Source organism: Papio anubis, chromosome 8 (assembly GCF_008728515.1).
Source record: "Papio anubis isolate 15944 chromosome 8, Panubis1.0, whole genome shotgun sequence".
Taxonomy (NCBI): Eukaryota; Metazoa; Chordata; class Mammalia; order Primates; family Cercopithecidae; genus Papio; species Papio anubis.
Window position 1 is genome coordinate 28,714,746 of NC_044983.1, and position 21,771 is coordinate 28,736,516.

At 41.5% G+C, this 21,771-nt stretch overlaps 1 protein-coding gene across 9 annotated transcripts in view; it reads left to right on the plus strand.

The window, feature by feature from the left end:
* The window catches only part of RBPMS (RNA binding protein, mRNA processing factor), a 189,703-nt gene that overhangs the window by 108,876 nt on the left and 59,056 nt on the right, over nucleotides 1–21,771 (plus strand). For all 9 annotated transcript variants that reach the window (XM_017961912.2, XM_017961916.2, XM_017961915.2 and 6 more), the window contains one exon: nucleotides 11,518–11,668. In XM_017961912.2, coding sequence (XP_017817401.1) covers nucleotides 11,518–11,668 — 151 coding nt within the window. The remainder of the gene's footprint in view (nucleotides 1–11,517; nucleotides 11,669–21,771) is intronic.

Sequence of the window (21,771 nt, forward strand, 5' to 3'; positions counted from 1 at the left end):
GTTTAGCAGGTAGCAGGAGTAAAAGACATTGATGCAAAGGGGAAAGAACGTATGCCAATGGGTTTATTCATTGTCCTAACAGTGAGACAGGAGAGGAGGAGGCAGTAAGGACTCTGCAATGAAAGGGACTGCTGGCAGCACCAGCCATGTTTGGTGTTTGTGCATTAAGGATTCTAAGGGATGTTTTTGTGCCGACCAGAGCAGTTGACCTGCTGCTTTACCTTCTGTTCACCTTCAGAGTCCTCGGTGTAAAAATGTGAGCATCAGGATTCCTGAGTAAGAGAGTACCATCTGCACTCTGGCCTATGTTTCTTTCCATGTAATAATATCTATTGCAAAGTGTCACGGTAAAATATTGCTTTAATGGGTAACTGACCGTGTTTGGCTTAGAAACAGCCCCTTCCTATCATTGTCAGGGCTCAGGTCTTTCAATCATCCTTTTCAGAATGGTTTGAGAACATAGTGGCAAAAGTTCAAACAATCATGCCCTCTCAACCCTTTGGAAAATAAACTCTGCTTGACTCTGATTCTCTTGACATGTTAAAGATTACGTTTATAGCTTCTTCAAAGGCCCTGTCATGACTTTATAGTCATCCTATACAAAGCAGATTCTCCTAGGGCATGGTTATGTACATGGGGATGGTTGGCTAACACAAAAAGTAAGTGTGTGTTGTAGAAAAGAAATTAATTGAACTGGGATGGATAGTCAAGTCAGATGGAGATTCTAGATACCTTCGAAGTATATCTGCCTAGTTCCTCCTACAAAGGGAATCCAGTCTCTCCAATTACCAGCCAGGCCCCTAAGACCTACTCAGACTGTGTAAACCAACAGACATGGGGCAGGAGAAGCAGGACACACATCAGCTCCCTGTGGGGGAAACATGGGGAATAAAGGAAACTACACAGCATCAGACTGGATAGCAGCTCAGGTGTCCTGCTGCTTTCTCCCAGTTGGGGCAGTCTCAGAGCAGAGTATGAATCTCCTCTTTTTCTCTTTCCAAGTAATAGAAGAACCTCTCCAAAAAGGCCAAAGGAGAAGAATCCCTATTGGTTCATATTTGGAAGAGGAGCTCCATAGCTGATAAGCACTGGGCCATAGGGATTAGTGTTTATCAAATGTCAGGCATTAATCTGGTCATTTACAAGATCTCATTTAATCTTTACAATGAATGCTATGAAATATGGACTGTATTCATCCCCAGTTTACAGCAGAGGAAACTGAGACACAGAAAGGTTAAACAGTATATCCAAGGTCAATAGTGAAGTAGTATCTGAATCTAGGAAGTCAGAGTCTGAAGTCCACACCCCTGATTCTCACAGTGTAAGCCTCTTGTTCATGGCGAGGTTACACAAAATTGATTGTGACCCTGAGTTGGGATTCTCTTTTATAATTGTGACTATAATTAACTATAGCTGATGGTACTCCTAGACAACTAGTTTTCTTGATACCTTTGCCAGTTGTAGAAGGGGATTGATTAACTAAGACCATCTTCTGGCTGCTTTTCTAATCCTTCTAGGTTTCCGGAGCAGACATGAGGTTTTCCCCATTTTGTTATTGGAACAGATACTTCATACCTTAAACAATGTATTGTTTTCACCATAGGAATTTGGCTTAGTGGTGGGAGGGTGTGAGTTGGAGTGCCACAGTTTATTCACAGGAATAAAAGTGAAGCCAAATGTAATTGTATTTTAAGAAGTGGCCTAGTCACTAGGAAATCCCTCTGGTTAATGAGGATGAGATTAGTCTTTTCTATCATGGCCAATATTATTCTTTTATAACACTTGGCTTGTTATAGATATTATGAGAGGAGAAATTACACAGGCTTGAAATCTGTGGAAACATAAAGATAAACCTGTGGAAACATTCTAGACTAGACATGGAAACATATTCTTTTCTGTAACTAAAACCTTCAAAAGAGGATAAAATTTTATTGCGTTTTATGGAACATCTGGTTTAGAAACAATTATGAAGATTTTTTTTTTAATTCAAGGGGTTAAAAATCAAAACTGGCTTCAAGATATGTGGTAACCTAACACTTCCTGGAAGACTGTTCAATTAGGCAATCAAGTGAGGAACCTGTACCCAGACTCATGGCCCAGCATCACCTCTAAAGGCTCCATGGCCACATATACGACAGGAAGCCTTGGGAAAGGGGTCTCTTTCTCCAAGTGCAATATAGCTGTTTTACCAATGGAAAGGGAAACATGCTTTCAAATGACTGATTTAGGCAAGGGGGAAAAGGAGTATTAAATCAGATTATTCTAAGGTAAAGCCAGGGCAAGCACTGGGAGGTAGTTGGATTAAGAAAAAGAATGAGGCATAATTGGTGTGATACAGTTTCTCATTGGGCAATAACCCAGCAGCACAGGCTGTTGTATTAACAGTCCTGATGTCTTTGCAAGCAATGCCCTTATTTAGGAAAAGTATGAAATACGGTTTACATCTGACGGATTCTTTCCCTCACTTGTTCATTCTCTGTTGGAATCCATATCTACCTAAGTTTCATCACAATGCGAACTGAACAACAGCCTCAGTTATTATCTGAAAACAATGTCGTCTTTATAAAATAAAAATCTTTGCAGAACTGTAATGTCCTCACACACACATGCTCTATTGGGAATTTAAAAATTGGATTGTGATATGGATTCTACCGGTAGTTAGCTGGGAATTTAGGCACATTAATTTAGTTTTCTGAATCTTTTTTCATCTGTGTTGGGAAGCCTATTGGCATTTTGGATGAGAATTCTAACATTGTGTGGGACTATTCTGCTCCTTTTAGGACTTTATCTTCCTGCCTAATGAATGCGTGTATGGTATTCAGTCATGTAACAGCCTTCAGATACCTTTGCACATTTCTCTTTCTTTTCTTTCTTTTTCTTTCTTTTCTTTCTTTCTTTTCTTTCTTTTCTTTTGTTTCTTTCTTTTCTTTCTTTCTCCTTCCTTCCCTCCCTCCCTTCCTTCCTTCCTTCCTTCCTTCCTTCCTTCCTTCCTTCCTTCCTTCCTTCCTTCCTTCCTTCCTTCCTTCCTTCCTTCCTTTCTTCCCTTCCTTCCTTCCCTTCCTTCTCTTCCTTCCTTCCTTCCTTCTCTTCCCTCTCTTTCTTTTCTTTCTTTCTTTCTTGTCTGTCTCGCTCTGTCACCCAGGCTGGAGTGCAGTTGCACGATCTCGGCTCACTGCAAGCTCCACCTCCCGGATTCACGCCATTCTTCTGCCTCAGCCTCCCAAGTAGCTGGGACTATAGACGCCCGTCACCACACCCAGCTAATTTTTTGTATTTTTAGTAGAGATGGGGTTTCACCGTGTTAGCTAGGATGGTCTCGATTTCCTGACCTCGTGATTCGCCTGCCTTGGCCTCCCAAAGTGCTGGGATTACAGGCATGAGCCATCGTGCCCGGCCACCCTCGTACATTTCTAAATACCCCTAAGGAGTAGGGGGAAAGGGCAATGAGGAGTACTAACCATGGCTGAGAACTAGGTTTGATGACCCCAAAAGTTCAGTACTAATTATGAATTGCATGATTTATGTAGACAAACCTATATTACTTACCGTCAGAGAACCTGACCCAGTTCTCTACCAGCTTCCCATTCCTGTGATCTTCACTCATAGTTTGGTATTTTAAAAATGTTTGAGTGTCGGCCGGGCGCGGTGGCTCAAGCCTGTAATCCCAGCACTTTGGGAGGCCGAGGCGGGCGGATCACGAGGTCAGGAGATCGAGACCATCCTGGCTAACATGGTGAAACCCCGTCTCTACTAAAAATACAAAAAACTAGCCGGGCGTGGTGGCGGGCGCCTGTAGTCCCAGCTACTCGGAGGCTGAGGCAGGAGAATGGCCTGAACCTGGGAGGCGGAGCTTGCAGTGAGCCGAGATCGCGCCACTGCACTCCAGCCTGGGTGACACAACGCGAGACTCCGTCTCAAAAAAAAAAAAAAAAAAAAAAAAAATGTTTGAGTGTCACAAGTTTTCACTTATAACATAGTGATATATTAATAAATGGTAGAAAAATTCTGCTGTTTCATTTTTAACTCACCTTCACACTGTTGTCTCTCAGTGAGTCCTATGCTCTCCACTGTAATAGATTACCCAGATGCGGGTTTGTCTGTGGCATCTCATGGAGTCATTTCAGGCTCCAACTGAGTGTAACAATTGTTTTCACAGACTCCTGGGGAGACTTTCGAATATACCTTGCCTAGTTTCTGTTTCTAATATAACCGAATGTTTTATGATGCCTGTGGCAGAGAAAGCTGACAATACTCAAAAACTGTAAATATATTTTAATCTTGGACCAATATTTGAGAGCTCAGAATCTCTCTAAAGTATGTATTTACTTCCTAGTTTCTGATGGAAATGACATGGCTATCAATTTTAAGAAACAGTTTATATTCCTAACTTATGTTTTTAACTTCTAAAAAGGCAAAAAAGTCAATTATTTCTGCTTCATTTCCTTTTCTCCTGTTGAAACATTTGTGGTCCCTAGGATATTTCCTTTTCTTGTGACCAAAATGCTCTTTGAAAATAGTTAGAAGGCTTTTACTGTGGCTCATGCCTGTAATCGCAACACTTTGGGAGGCTGAGGCGGGTAGATCACTTGAGGTCAGGAGTTCGAGACCAGCCTGACCAACACGGCGAAATCCCATCTCTACTCGAAATTTAGCCAGGCATGGTGATGCACACCTATAATCCCAGCTACTCGGGAGGCTGAGGCATGAGAATCGCTTGAACCCAAGAGGCAGAGGTTGCAGTGACCCAAAATCATGCCACTGCACTCCAGCCCAGGTGACAGAGTGACTCTGTCTCAAAAAAAATGGAATGGTAGAAGACTTTTATTCTTAGCTCTCTCTAGAAAATGTTTTTTGTTGTTTTTTGTTTGTTTGTTTTGTTTGAGATGGAGTCTTGCTCTGTTGCCCAGGCTGGAGTGCAGTGGCGCGATCTCGGCTCACTGCAAGCTCCGCCTCCTGGGTTCACGCTGTTGTCCTGCCTCAGCCTCCCGAGTAGCTGGGACTACAGGCACCTGCCACCACGCCTGGCTAATTTTTTGTGTTTTTAGTAGAGATGAGGTTTCACCATGTTAGCCAGGATGGTCTCAATCTCCTGACCTTGTGATCCGCCCGCCTCGGCCTCCCAGAGTGCTGGGATTACAGGCAGGAGCCACCGCACCTGGCCACAAGGTCAGAGAGGGATAGTAGCAAATTTGGCTTTGAGTTTCATTGGCTATGGGTTTTCCTTTGGAGTCGGCCATGGGGAAAGGGGCAGTATAAAGGTTGTTAGAATCAATTGAAGAAGTCTTTCACCTTACTAGATGGGATCGTATATTATTACTACCTTACTGTTTGTATCCTATAGTAAAAGGCAGTTTCATCTAGATCAGTACATATGCCTCACATCTACTGGATCAACAGGTCAGAATGGGAGTGTAGGAAGCTCTAGCAGAATCTGATAGGAAGCTCCTAAAGAAGTGACTGTGGCTGTATCCCAGAGGAGGTAGAGTCTTTGATTGTTTAGAAGCTTCCTTGGAGTGGTTCAGTATCTCAGAAAGTCAAAGCAGGTGGGGAGGGGAGTTAGAATTCTAGATCCTCAGCTTTTAGTCAACATTTATAATACTTATTCATAAGTGGGTTAGCAGAAAGATGAATGGGTCAATGAATGAGCTTTCACTTTTGAAATGGTAGAATCGTTTTTACTTGTTGTGAATGCATAGGCAAAGTAGAGGCAACAAGGATGGGGAGAGACTCCAAATTGAAGACAAACAGAAACAAATGAATCTAACTGTATTACAAATGAATAACACAAACGCACTGAAGGTAGGGGGGCATGGGGAAACTAACCCACAGATAATCCAAATAATACACATATTGGCAACACACATTTAGACTAAAGACAAAAATCTGTAAATATAAGTTGTAGTTAATAGACTTTTTATAGTGGTATCGGTTAGCAATTTTGAAACTAATGTGCGTTTTTGTATTGAGCAAATAAATAAATGTATAGTAGATAATGAGAGCTAGGATTCTCGCTGTTAGAGGAGTTACACATGCAAAGGAGAGGGATAGAATTAACCAAATGGTGTTAGATTGGAATTGGAGCTATCAGTATGAACTTTAATACATCTAAATATATTTTAAATATATTAAAATATTTTTATTAAAATGAAAATTAAAAATGTTTTAAATAGATATGATGCAGAGAAGTAGATCTAAATGTGAGAGCATGTGTGTGTACACAACTGGGACACTTGGAACAGCAAAATAAATAATGATAGTAATGAATTATAAAGCATAGAGCTAAATATAAGTCTGTAAGTCATTACTGATGTAAGTAATTAATTAACAGGGCAGAAGGGAGAGCTTTTCCATGGAGTAGAAAGTTGATACACTGTTTATAAAAGGAGCAATGAAGGCAATCCCAGCTACTGGGGAGGCTGAGGCAGGAGAATTGCTTAAACCCAGGAGGTGGAGGTTGCAGTAAGCCGAGATCATGCCACTGCACTCTAGCCTGAGTGACAGAGCAAGTCTCCGTCTGGTGGCAGTGGGGAGGAGCAATGAGATTACTAAAGCACCATCTGGCAACTACAATAGTAACAAATGCTTCAGGTAATAATTATTAATAGATGTTAAAATTAGTAGATTTTTTGACAAACAACGTATTTATATAGTCTGGAAATACCTGTCTATAAGAAACTAGTTAAAAGGGGAAAACACAGCATCTTTACAATAGAGAAACTTGGCAAATGATCAAAGCTAATATCACTTGTAATGGGACAGAAGTGACATCATGTGCCTCTTGATATTATGCACTGTGCAGGACACACATCTGTGATCTGCCAAAAAATGCGTAACCTGAATCTAAACCAAAAAAAAAAAAAAAAAAATTAGATAAACCCAAATCGAGGGCCACTCTACAAAATAAGTAGCTTGTAGTTTTCAAAAATGTCAAGCTCATGAAAGGTAAGGACTGAAGAGCTCTTCCAGGAGACTAAAGTGATGACAGCTAAGTGCTGTGTGTGATTCTGGATTAGATCTTGGATCAGGGAAACAAAGGGATGTTCTTGTTTTTAGGAAATCAGACTGAAGTAAAGGGTAAAAGGATATCATGCTTGCTACTTACTTTTAATCAGTTCAGGGGAAACATGGTATGTGTGTTTGATAAATGTGAAATGCTAACATCTAAGAAATCTGGGTAAAGGGTATGTAGGAATTATACTATGTCTGCAATTTTTCTGTAAGTCTGCAATTATTTCAGAATAAATTTTTTTTTTAAAAGTAACTAGTTTTAAAAACATAGCTGGTTGAATGCTGTGTCCCAGTAGGAAATCCCTTATTGCACCTTTCTCCTTTTGTTTTTAAACTCTGTATTGGATTTTATAAATTATACATATTTGTAAAAATTTCACATGATGGAAAATTGTACAAAAGTCTGTGCCCTCTCTCACCCCTGCCACCAAGTGGACTGCTATTAACTGGTTGTTTGTCTCATTCTAAACCTTTCTGGACTTACACAGATAGAGAAGTATACATGCGCGTGTATATACAGACTCCTCTACCTCCATACTACTAAACATTGTTGAGTATCTTTTTTTTTTTTTTTTTCCCCAGCCTAATCTAGCCATGGACATCTTTCTCAATATGTATATATAGCTCTGCTTTGTTTGTAACGATTTTTTTTTTTTCCCTAAATGAGTCATTCCATTGTCCCTGAAACTCGTTGTCAAGGACTGATGGACTAACTTTAGTGTAGAACCATTTGTAACAACACCGGGAGCCTGAAGCTAACAGAATTGAAGTACTCTGTTTATTGTACCAGATAGCCAAGACTCTGTCAGGCATGAGGGTGCTCTGAAGACCTCAGTGACAGGAATTTGGAGACTTTTGTTCTAGTGAGAGGCTGTTACAGTGACTCAGCTTTGGTCAACATCATTTTCTGTGTCTCTATATAGGCTCAAGGTTGAAATCTTTATAAGAGAAAACAGGTTTGTGGTCAGGGGAATAAGAGCGCAGAACACAGACACTGGCCCCTGAGTACCCTTCCGAAAGAAGAAGACTTAGAAGGCAGTAGCCATCTCATCCCAGCTACTCTTCCCAGGGCTGCTCTAATGATTTCATGTCTGATCTGTTCTAGTCTCTTCATTGAGTCTATCTTTCCTACCACCCCTAGAGTTACCAGCAACCACTGTGATTCTCAAATGTGGTGCCCATACAAACAGCATCAGCATTACCCTGAACTTGTTACAAATGCAAATTTTCAGATTCCATCTCAGAGCTACTGAACCAGAAACTCGAGCAAGTCCTCCAAGTTGATGCTGCTAATATTTGAGGGTCACAGACCTACTACATAAAGCTGATATTATCCCCCTCATTTTTAAAACCTAATGGCTCAGCTGAGCACACACTCCAAAGTCCTCACTCATGGCCTAAGAGGTCCTTTGTGATCTCGCCCCAGTCTGCTTGTTCAGCCACCCCACTCCCAACCTTTCCCATCCCAACACCCTTTCTGCATCCTGTTACAGAGAAATTTGCTGAGCCCTTTCCTGAGCTGCACCTGGTGAACCTCTACTCTTCCATCACTTCCTTGGGTGCCTTCCCTGGCTCCCTGGCATGAAACTGCCCTGATACACTTTTAAGTACACTGGACAAACAAGAATATGTTGTTTCTCAGCAGTGTCCTTTTATCTCCCAGAATTTGTCCTGAGTAGGGAGTTCAGGCTCTGTAGATTATATGGAACCTGGATTGGTTGAGACTATTGACTGTCCTGGAGCCAGTCAGATTGGGGTGCTTGTAAGTAACTGTTTATATTCAAATTAATATACTAATATTCAGAAACTATCCTTTCTGGTCCATGTAATAAATAGGACACCATTTACATTTGGAAGAGAAAGGTTCTCTGTTTATTGTGAGAAGAACGGTGAATTATGAGCAAGAGAGGAAAAGGTTGCTTTTGAAAGACACAGGTTCACCCTTTCACTTGGCAGTAATCTTATCCTGACAGCATTTAATGTGAAGTAATTGTAACCAGAGAAGAATCTTAGTAGGCTTTAATTAAAAACACAAGGAATTTTTTTCTCATGTATTCTTCCTCCTGCCTCTTTTTCGTCTTTCTCTTTTTCTTTTTTCCCTCTTCATTTCTGTGTTCTCCCTTCTCCTGCCCCTCTTTTTTCTCCTCTTCATCATCCCTTAACATTTAAAATGTTTTTGGCTTGGCTAATCCCTATGGATGGAAACTTAGCTGAGCAGGATATTGATTACCAAATATGGTATTGCTGCTAAAGATGTTAGAGGAATGTGGCTTGTATTCTAAGCCTCCGGCCTCTGAATAAGCTGCCAAACAAATTAGGTCATTTTAACTTCTGAGCTTTTTTTTTTTTTAAATAAGGATGCTGGAACTTTGATTTGGAACATGATGTTGATGTTATTTTAGTTCAAATGGAGGGGGTATGAAGAAGGGGGCAGGGAGTAGGGGAGACTTAGTTCAGCATGTTTTAGGACTCAAGCCACCAGCCCAGGTTGTGTAAGAGGCAAACACATTATGTGGAGCTTCAGTTGATTCTGGAACCACCAGAGAAAGAACCGAGGCATAGAATTCACATGTACAGCCTCATTTTCTGAGGCCAGATGCTCTAGACTACGACCAGGTCCCAGGATACTCTTCATGTTATCCCCAGTGGCCTGGGCCACAGGACTCATCTTAATGTGAGCTCAGGTTTAGGAAAGTTGCTTCTTCACAGGAAGGTTGGTCAGGTTTAGTGCCAGGGAGGACGTCCTGAAGTTGATGGCAAGTTGCTACTATGTGTGTCTGATGGAGTGTGATGCGATTGAACAAGTCCTTCCACAGCATACCTGTACTTGAAACCCAGGGACTGTGCTTGTCTCCCAGCAGAGACCACAGTTCTTACCTCCATTCTTGGAAATATTTATTCTGTAGTAGTATTAGCTTTGTTAGGGTTGAAGTTGGTCCACCTCAGTGAGGTCCTTTGTGACCTCACCTCAGCCTGCTTCACAATGTGCAGCTTTGCTTTTTGTTTTTGTTTTTCCTTATGTACTTTTTGGGCAAAATAGTATTGAGGTTTCCCAAATTTAAAAAACAACAAAACAACACAACACCAGTTAAAGAAAATGTTCTTATGTTTCTCAGAACAGGCACTATCTGTTCACTTTTCGGTGTTGATTAGGGTATGCACAAGGGTATTCTCCACATCCCTTTTGCTACTGCCCTCAATTGGTTTCTTCTCAGAATGAGTGAGTCATGCTCGGGAAGAAATTCCACCCACTCCAAGACTTCTGGGTCAGGGCTCTGTGGCTTTTGTTAGGCCTCCCTAAGGACCTCTCTTTCCTTCCCCTTCCCCCCTTATTTCCTGTTAATGCCATTACTATCCAGCCACAGGCTCTTCCTTGTATCCTTGAAGCTGAGCCTGTGAAGTTTGAAGTTCTGAGTTGTTCATCCTGGTCTCTAAAGTAAGAGAGTCTTATTTTTGTGGATATTTCTTTTTCTTTCTTTTTTTTTGAGACAGAGTCTAGCTCTGTCACCCAGGCTAGCGTGCAATGGCGCGATCTTGGTTTACTGCAACCTCTGCCTCACAGGCTGAAGCCATTCTGTCTCAGCATTCCAAGTAACTGGGATTACAGGCACATGCCGCCACGCCCAGCTAATTTTTTTTTTATATTTTAGTAGAGACAGGGTTTCACCATGTTGCCCAGGCTGGTGTTGAACTCCCGAACTAAGGCAATCCACTCGCCTTGGCCTCCCAAAGTGCTAGGATGACGGGAATGAGCTAGGGCATGAGCCACAGCACCCTGCCTGCTCTTATTTTTCTTCAAGCTCATTAGGAAGAATGGTGGCGAGGGGACGGGGGATGCTTTGGAGCCCTCAGGCCCATGTGTATACATTCAGAACACTAAATGGCAACTGTGGTCTTTGGAGACTCATTTTCAGGACTCCAGTCCCTTTCCAGACCACACCAGGAAAACATGGGAACTGAGTGGGTCCCATGGGTGCATATTTAAAATGCACTCTCTTGGGATAGCTTTTTGACATGTAGGGTCCAGAATTCATGGTATTGGATGCTTAATAATGAAGGCATTCTTGAATGGTGGAAGGATTCCAAATAGACTTGTCTTGCCCTAACTTGTCTTTCATAGTGTCTGTGATTTATTTTACTGAATATAATCTGTTTTAGGTAAACTGCAGGAATAGGGTCAAAGGTAACTGAAATTACTATACATTAAAGTGTATAACTGTGCTAGGAATTTCCTGGTTCAAATTTTAAACTGGAAAGTTTTTGTCTAAAAAGAAAAGGAATAGTTGAAAATCTGTGTAACTACATTTTTTAAGTAAGTTAAATACCGCTGACTTTCAGGACACTTTGTGTTGTCATTTTTCCTGTAACCTGTGTAAGTAGTAAGAATGACAGTGGTTGCTGACCTTTTTTCCTGATAGACCAGGGTTTACTGGTGTGTTTATTTTGTCACCATTCCGGTTTGACTCTAAGGAAATGAAAACATCTTCCATTTGTTCTCTATTTCCAAAGGGCATCCGCTTCGATCCTGAAATTCCGCAAACACTACGACTAGAGTTTGCTAAGGCAAACACGAAGATGGCCAAGAACAAACTCGTAGGGACTCCAAACCCCAGTACTCCTCTGCCCAACACTGTACCTCAGTTCATTGCCAGAGAGCCATGTAAGTCGATCTACTTTTCATTTAAAAATAATAATAACTAAGAACCGTTCGTGTGCTGCATGTGAGGTTACACCACGGGACATGGAGCTGGCTGAGTCTTATTTTCCATTTCTGTGAAGAGGTTGCCTAGGCGTTCTTGGTGTCAGAATTCCAAATACAGCAATCTTGTTTGCAATAGGCTGTCCCAAAAGATGGTTCAGCTTGAACAGAATCATAACTTCAGAATTTCATTTGATGTACTACAGATTTCCTTAATGTGACATTGACCATTGTGAGTATGCCCCTAATTGCCTTGGGTATAAACCCTTTATTTCTCCATGCTCAGACATGAGAGCTGGTTCTCAGCATTCACTTTAATCCATTTGTTGAAGGACATCAGCTCGGTGGCTTTGGAAAAATAGGATATTAAAAGTGAAAGAAGCAGATCTTAGGAAGTTGGTTCTATTCAGTTTAGCCATAACTCTAGGGGGAAAAGTAAACACACACAAAGAATTTATATATTGGAACAGTCAGTCTAGCAAACTAATACCAGCAAAACTTTAAGGAAATTTGGGGCTTCCTGTTTCAACTTAATTGGATAAGGACACTGGCTAATTGCTCAAGACGTCTTCTACCCCACATTAATAAGCTTATTTCATTATTTCTGCCTTTCATTGAATAACTTTAAAAGATTGAATTTTCTTTCTCAAGCTCAGTCAGTGGCAGAAATGGGGCATGAGACAGGCCTTAACTTTTCCTTTCATTACAGAGCCATATGTGATTTAATATGGCAGGGCATTCAAGGAAACCCAAATGACTTGGATTCCAAGTTATTTGGAATATTTCTGTCCTGTCATTTTTGGTCTGCTTTCTAAACCACACGATTGTGATCTTCTTCCTTTGATAATACATTTTTAACTCTTCTTATTGAAATTGAAGGACACATGGATTCCTTGCACCCCCCATGTCACATGCATGTCAGATTTAATCAGGTTATCTTTGGAAGTCACAGCCATTCTGTAGCTCAGTCACTCTTGCTTGCTACTCATCAGTAGAAACTAATAGATAAGTCTTACAGAATGTTCTAAAATAAATGTTTCTATGAATCCAGAAAGTCATAATAGATGAAAAAATTATTTTGTTCTTTCACCTTCTTTGTCCCAGGGAAACTAGAAAACTTTGCTTACTTATTTGGGAAGGAAATCTAAACAAAAGTTACATCTTACAGTGTACTTGTAATACAGGAGAATATAGGAACATCCTTTACATAATGCTTCATCCTTAGAGTATCTAGCTTAATACTTTGTATATTGTATGTATTTAATATTTATTATAGTGAGTGGATAAATTGATACTGAAATTGGGCTACTTGTAGAACTACAGATGGATTTCTATGCCTCTTCTCTCTGAAATTTCTTCTCTCTTGATCAAGGCATCAAAAAAGAGTATTTTTAGGATGCCTGAATTTGTAAAAATAACCTAAAGTAATTCTTTGCCTTTTTAGTGAATTTGCCAACCTCAGATCTCAGAGTTCTTTGAAAAGATTAATTCAGACAGGAAATGTAATGCTGGTGATACTTAACTTTACATCCTCAATTCTTTGCTGAATGCTCTTTTTAACAGGCCCACAAAACTTTTTGTGAATTTCCTACAACAGCCCTGTGACATAGGTAGCCAGGAAGGTTGTAGCCAGGTCACAACATGCTATACAAAAGCAACAAATAGGAACAAACTGAACATTCACAAGTCCCTGAAGTTACAGGAGAGCATAGTAACCGAGCTTAGAACTCTTTTCTGGCAAGCTCTACTCATCTCCCTTCCCAGCATACAGAACAGTGCAAAAATGGCCAGATAGTTTCCATGACAGGGTAAAAACTTAATCAGCTGTTCACAGCAACACAAATTTGAAGTTTAAATAAATAAATAAATAAATAAATCCGAGCAGCCAGCAGTGTATTCTTGAGGAAAATAAAAGTCAGCATGATTTATCTTAATATAGCTCATTTTTACGACACAGCGTCTTGATAAGAGCAAGTCCACTGTGGCTCAGGTCAACTTTATTATCCATCGCCATTCCCTCTGGGAACTGGGAACTTGCCCGTCAGATAAACTTGCTTACCTGGAAGCACACCGCAAGACTAAGAACACTGTGTTGGGTTTACACGGACAAGCCCAGTTGCATTGTACTCAGAATTGGGTACTCAAGGTGGTCGGTTTAACTAATCAGGTGTAGACTATAATGGAATTGCAGAATTTGGGGCTTGGAAAGGCCCTGAAGGCTAATCTTTGTTGTAGGCCATAGAGGTTTTTTGTAAATGTTTCTTTTTGTTAATTTTTTATATGGTAGTGGCTGAAAAGCACTCGTTGCCATCGCTAAAAGAAGAATGTTCTGTGGTTTGATTATACAACAAACATATACTTGAACTCTCAATTCTCCATAAATATCTGAACTTAATGAACTTAAACGAGCACCCAGCGTGCTAGACTCTGGAGAAGAAGGAAATTGGTTGCTGCCTTTAAAGGGCTGTCATTCTGAGGAGTTGATGATGGTCAAAGTTGTCAGAAAAACTTGGCTTCATATGAAGGACATAAAACAGATTCTGCAGCTTGGTTGAGATTGCCCCCAATCAGACTCCATATTTGCTGAGCACCTACTGCATTTGTGCCAGGGATGAAGAGTGAGAAAACCAGGTGTTGCAACTTAACCTGGGTAGATGGTGGCCTGCTGCGGAGAACTTTGGCTTCAGGCCAGAAGATGTCAGTGAGAATCTTGTCAATAATTTTGCCAATTATTGACAAGCTTTGTGACCTTTAAGAAAAAAATTTTTTTTAACTTAGTTGTGCTCCTATTCTCTAAGCTATAAAATAAGAATAATACTTTCTAATTGTTAGGAGAGGTAAATAAAACAATATCCTAGGACTGAGCTGAGGATTAAATAGGTATAGTGTATTTAGAGTACTAGGCAAATGTAAAGTACAATCATAATTTGTTAATAAAAAGGATTGGGTTGCCTTTCTTTCCTAATAGTTACAGCAGGTATTGATCTGAGTTGTCATCACAGTTTGAATATAGCCAATTGTCTTTGCAAGTTAGGAGAAAGGATGAGTGAAATTGTCATGCAATTTCAAGAAAGTAGTATGTCTACTGCCTAAATTTTTATTAATAGAATTGATCATTAATTTGAGCTTTTCTTTCTCTTCCTTGTATGTAATAAAGTTGGAAAAGAACTGTGAGAAAGTGGGAATTAAGAGATGATGAAGAGCCAGGCATGGTGGCTCACGCCTGTAATCCCAGCACTTTGGGAGGCTGAGACAGGCGGATCACAAGGTCAGGAGATCGAGACCATCCTGGCTAATGTGATGAAACCCCATCTCTGCTAAAAATACAAAAATTAGCCAGGCATGGCGATGGGCGCCTGCTAAAAATACAAAAATTAGCCGGGCATGGCGATGGACACCTGTAGTCCCAGCTACTCAGGAAGCTGATGCAGGAGAATGGTGTGAACCCAGGAGGTGGAGCTTGCAGTGAGCTAAGATTGTACCACTGCACTCCAGCGAGACTCTGTCTCAAAAAAAAAAGATGAGGAAAAATTATAAATGACATTAAATTCTCCTAGATTGTGCATTAAGTTGTATAGGAAGGTAGTATTCTATAATAAGAACTCTGCTTTGGAGATGAAGAAAGAGTAAGTCACTGTTAACTGATTTTTGTTTTTCTCATCTGTAAAGTGATGATGCTGTGTGCCAGATGCTCTCCTAAGCATTTTTACGTGAATTATCTCATTTGATTCTCAATAGCACTTGTTTCCCAGTTGAAGAAACTGAGGCCTGGGAAAGTCTAGTAACTTTCCTGAGGTTACACCATCAATAAGTGTGATGGCTGAATAGTGTCCCCCAGAATTCATATGGTGAAGTCTCTGCTCCTAATACCTCAAAATGTAACCATATTCGGAGATAAGATTTTTAAAGAGATGATTAAGTTCAAATGGGGCCCTTAGGGGTGGAGCTCTAATCCATTATGACTGCTATCCTTATAAGAAGAAAAAGAGACACCAGGTACATATACACACGGAGGAAGGGCCGTGTGAGGACAGAGGACAAGTCAGCTATCTGCAGACCAAGGAGAGAGACCTCAGGAGAAACCAACCCTACAGACACCTCTAGACTGGCCTCGAGAACCGTGAGGAAGTAAATATTTGTTGTTTAAGCCACCCACTCTGTGGTATATCACTATGGCAGCCCTAGCAATACAGTACATCAAGTGATAGAGCCTAGACTTAAATTCTAGGCTTTTTGTCATTTACTAGTTTTGTAAGTTTGGTTTAGTTACCTAACCTCTCTGTGTCTCAGTTTTCTCAGCTACACAACGGCAATAATAAGGGCCGCAGAGTCAGTACACAGTGGCTGTTAGTGTGCATGTGTAAAAATGGACACATTCATGTGCCTTTTGTCCCTCATAATTAAGAGACCTATAGTTTTTCTGTGTTTGTATACTCCGCATCTCACATCTAGAAATACATAATGAATTTTTTTTGGTAACATACCATAGTTTTATTTTTATGTTTTTTCAGTTGATCATAATTGCCTGATTCCCAGCAAGTGTGAAGAGAGGTGCCCTTCAAAGTACTTTTTAAACTTACAGTGTAATGAGGTCTGATTGGGATGTGATTAAAATGCACATATTTAAGATGGCTCATTTGGTTAGTTTGTCATAATACATATGGAAATGATTGAATAAATGTTCTTGATGAGTTTATACTGTTTGCAATATACCTTATTATAATAGTGCCCTTAAAGGTGGAGGCATTCAACACTTAATAGAGCCTTTACGCAATTTAGACAGATCCTGTCCTTTCCATTCAGTTTTTATGAAGCAGATGTCAAAAGGCTCCAGAACTCTGCAGTAATGAAGATTCTTACACTCCAGCCCCAAGGAGTCTGGTTCTGCAAGTCTGGGCTAGGACGTAGGCCCTGTATTTTTAAAAAATGTAATTGTTCTTATTTTCCTCCCCTCTGGGCTTTTAAAAGCTCTTTGGGAAGTTTCGATACACAGGTTTGAGAGTCATAGGTAAATCAAGGAATTTTTAAAGTTAAATTCTCCTTCCTACTTTATTTTTTAAATTTTTTTTATCTTTTGGAGACGGAGTCTCGCTCTGTCGTCCAGGCTGGAGTGCAATGGCGCGATCTCGGCTCACGGCAAGCTCCGCCTCCCAGGTTCACGCCATTCTCCTGCCTCAGCCTCCTGAGTAACTGGGACTACAGGCGCCCGCCACCTTGCCCGGCTAATTTTTTGTATATTTAGTAGAGACGGGGTTTCACCGTGTTAGCCAGGATGGTCTCGATCTCCTGACCTCGTGATCCGCCAACCTCGGCCTCCCAAAGTGCTGGGATTACAGGCGTGAGCCACCGTGCCCGGCCCTCCTTCCTACTTTCATATTCTTCTCCCTTGCCCCTGCACCTTTCTTCCCTCCTCCCTTCCCTCTCTCAGACAAAAGCTTGCTCTGTTAAATTGGTACTCTTAGATACCTGATCAGCACATAACCTCTTGATGAATAATCAGATTACTTCCTTGTTTACCTGCCATGTCCCTGGAAGTTCCCATTTATCCAATACTGTCCTAGGCTAACTGGAGGTGAGTTCTCTATCTCATGTCTTAAGAGACCCTGTGAAGGTTCAGGAAAGCCTGTAAAATATCTCACACATTCCCTCCCAGAGACAACACTGAGCAAATAGGAAATCTCTTAACATTCATCTCTGTGGGATGAAGTCATCCAGGGCCTATCTAAAGCTTCCTATGTCCCATGGAACAGAGCCCTGGTGCCTGCATTTTCCAAGGCAGCAGTGCATGGCGTGCACAATTAGAAAGACTGGCAGATGTCTTGTCAGTTTCACGCTTGCTCTCCTCCAGCAGCATTGTTTATGAAGACTGGGCAGGAGGAATACCTAATCAATCTGGGCAGAAGGAACGGGACACAAGGGGATGACTAAAAGTTGCAGGTGTTTTGAGGGCAGGACTTTCTATTTTATTTTTCCCAGATAACCAAAATCCTACATGCTTCTCAGAAGAAAAATTTTCAGGCAGTCCAGCAAAAAATAAAAGTCATTAAATTCTACTACTACCCAGAGACAATCACCATTAACACTTCGGTGCTTTTCCTTACACACCTTTTAATATGCGTAATAAAATGTATCTCTTTCTGCATTTTGAATTTTGAAATCATTTAACTTACCCCTTTATCTTTAGGACAAAGTTTTGCTGCAAGTGAGACTAAGTGGCCCAGTAGGGCCGAAAATAAAACCTGGGCTCTCACAAAACATCACCTCAGTCTCTGCTGCCATTGCTGTAGAGCACTGTGTATTCATGTGGCACAGATAACGATTACTAGAATCAGAGCAAGAGGAGTAATAGCAGATAGATGTCTCTCTTAACTCTGATGTCTCAAGTAAGCCCAAACCAGCTCCTGAGATGCCTGAATTCTGGCATTTGATTGAATGATTCATAGGCCTTTATTTAATGGATGGGAAGAAAGGAAACATTTATTGAGCAACTACTTTGTTTCCTTAAGAACTATATGTAAAATACCTATTTTACCCCTAAGGAGACTGAAACTCAGAGTTTGAGTAACTTTCCCAAAGTCACATAGCTCATTTTAAGGCCTGCTTGGCTCTAAAACCCATTGCTAGTCTTAAATCACCACACTGCCTTTTTTTTTCCCAGTTACGTTTTTATTATTTACTTCCCGACCTGCTCCCCCTCCTGCCCTTCAACATTGCCTACCTTATGGTCCATTTCTTGATTGACTGGCAGGGTTAGGCACTGTCACCCAGGCAGGAGTGCAGTGGCACAATCATGGCTCCCTGCAGCCTTGAGCTCGTCTCAAGTGATCCTTCCACCTCAGCCTTCCAAATAACTGGGACTACAGGTGCGTGCCACCACACCCAGCTAAATCTTTATTTTTTGTAGAGTTGGGGTTTTGCCACATTGGCCAGGCTCGTCTCCAACTCCTGGGCTCAAGCAGTCCACCTGCCTTGGCCTCCCAAAGTTCTGGGATTACAGGTGTGAGCCATGACCCACTTCTTTTTGAAGTAGCCCATGGCTGCTGACAGCTACAGTTCTTTCGAAGAGAATTCCTTAGAAGATGCTTTAAACTCACTCAGACCTTTGAAAATGCACTTACTAAAGACACCAGAGGCCTACATCATATTATATAAAGTCAGGATTTCAGGGATAGTCAGCTACTTATTGAAAAAATCAAGGCTGGGCGTGGTGGCTCATGCCTGTAATCCCAGCACTTTGGGAGGCTGAGGTGGGTGGATCACTTGAGGTCGGGAGCTTGAGACCAACATGGTGAAACCCCATCTCTACTAAAAATACAAAAATTAGCCAGATACGGCAGCGCTCACCTGTAATCCCAGCTACCCCAGAGGTTGAGGTGGAGAATCACTTGAACCCAGGAGGCAGAGGTTGCAATGAGCTGAGATGGTGCCACTGCACCCCAGCCTGGGTGACAGAGCGAGCCTCTGCCTCAAAATAAAATAAAACAAAAAATCAAGCTTCAGACTGGGCGCAGTGGATCATGCCTGTAATCCTAGCACTTTGGGAGACCGAGGCAGGCAGGTTGCCTGAGCTCAGGAGTTTGAGACCAGCCTTGGCAACATGGCAAAACCCTTTCTCTAAAAAAAAATACAAAAAATTAGCTGGACGTGGTGGTGTGCGCCTGTAATCCCAGCTGCTTGGGAGGCTGAAGCATGAGAATTGCTTGAACCCGGGAGGCAGAGGTTGCAGTGAGCTGAGATCACACCATTGCTCTCCAGCCTGGGCAACAGAGTGAGACTCTTGTCTCAAAAAAAAAAAAAAAAAATCAAGCTTCACTATAATTCAGTAGCATCAAATTTGATGACCAAGGTGCATTAACTGTAAAATGTATCCTAAAGTTAAGCCACCAGATCATTTATATTTAGTTTGGTGTACTTTGTACTCTCTGGGAAAACTAAAACTAACATAGAAAATAAAACTAACATAGAAATGTGAGGGACTGTCTTATATGATACTGGGTTGGTTATTCAGGGAGATAAAATTTTCAGTTCATGTTAAGAGAACATGCCTCAAGTCAGTCAGTCTCTCTCTCTTTTTGGAGATTGGGCCTTACTTTGTCACCCATGCTGGCCTAAAAGTCCTGGGTTCAAGCTATCCTTCTGCCTCAGCCTCCAGAGTAGCTGGGAGTATAAGCACATACCACCTTGCCTGGCGTTTCTTCATGTATTTCCTTTTTTATTATTTTTTATTTTTATTTACTTGTGTAGTTTTTTTTTTTGTTTATACATATATATATATGCATGTATACATACTGTATAAAAATACAGCATATGGCAGGTTTTTTGGTTTAGTTTAGTTTAGCTAAAACATATGGTCATACTATTCTTAACATGAGTTCTCACCTCGTGGACCCCTTTCCATCCAGGACTGTGTATCCAGAGCATTGTTTTTTTGTTGTTGTTTGGGTTTTTGTTGTTGTTGTTGTTTGAGGTTAGGTCTTTGCTCTTTGACCCAGACGGGAGTACAGTGGTGCAATCATACAGTCATATCTCATCACTTCAGTCTCCAATTCCTGGGCTGAAGCCCAGGTGATCCTCCTGCCTCAGCCTCCTGGCTAGTTAAAAAAAATTTTTTTTTGTGGAGACGGGCTCTCGCTATTCTGGGCCTTCTCGCTAGGCCTCCCAAAGTGCTGGGATTACAGGCAAGAGCCACTGCACCTGGCCACTGACCATACTTACACAAATTCTCACCTCATGAACACCTTTCCATCCAGGTAGATTTCATCAAGACTGCCTCCTTAAGCCCTAGGAAACTGTGTTGAGGAGACAGGCATAAGAGCAGAACTCCATATGATCTCTTTCGTGTAAAGGGAGGAGTTCAGTACAGTAGTGATAAATAAAAAGGGGAAGGGGCCTGCCCTGAATTTTCTTCTAGATATCACCTGGAATGCTACTGGGTGGGTGCATTTAGAGGTACACTTAGAAAGTGGGAAGAGGTGATAGTGAGGGCACACGTCATTATTTCACACCTTTTTCTAGCCTCCTGTCTCTGCTGGTGAGGGATAGGAGTGTGAAGAAGAGGTTTTGGGGAGAAAGTAATGCAGAGTCCTGGGGCAGTGAACCATCGGGTGATAGCAAAAGAAAGAGGCCAGGAAGTGAGACACAGAGGAGAAAGACATCAGACTGTGGCAGCCGAGCCTGCAGGGGTGTGCTCACTTGACTTGTGCCCATGCCCTTTGAGGCAGCTCTGCACTGGGGGGACTCCATCCTAGCGATTCTGTCCTTGCTGTGGACCAGTTTGAAGCTGCTATAAGCAGTGTTCACAAAAACACGCGGATGATTTCCATTCTTTGTATTTAGACTTCATAACTCTGAACACCCTCACCACTCCAGGCATCTGTGGGCCAGATTGTCCCTTCAGATAAGAGAGACTCTTCTGAAGAGTCTCGATGCGTATTTGGCACTCTGGATATGTATAAGAGCCCCAGGGTCCAGGCACAGTGGCTCACACCTGTAATCCCAGCACTTTGGGAGGCCAAGGCCAGTGGATCACCAGAGGTCAGGAGTTCAAGACCAGCCTGGCCAATATGGTGAAACCCTGTCTTTACAAAAATACAAAAATTAGCTGGGCATGATGGTGGGTGTCCATAATCCCAGCTACTTGGGAGGCCGAAGTGGGGGAATCGCTTGAACCTGGGAGGTGGAGGTTGTCGTGAGCTGAGATCGTGCCGTTGCACTCCAGCCTGGGCAACAGAATGAGACTGTCTCAACAACAAAAAGCACCAGGTGCCATGGCCTTGGGTATTCTAAGAAATAAAAACATGATTCAAAACCACAGAAAAGGAGGACAGCAGAATATTGTTGGACACCAGAGACCTATGTTCATTTCTACCCATATCCCACCCTGACACATACAAGAATGAAGCAAAACCCCGTTTTTCTAAGAAGAAAGATCAAACATCTGATTTGAGCAACACCTGTCTCCTCTACAGATCTGCATCTGTTCCTTGGTATTGCTTAGCATGGATAGTTTTAGTTTTTAATAATTTAATAATAACGTTAGGCAATGGATTTGGTAGGAATGGTTT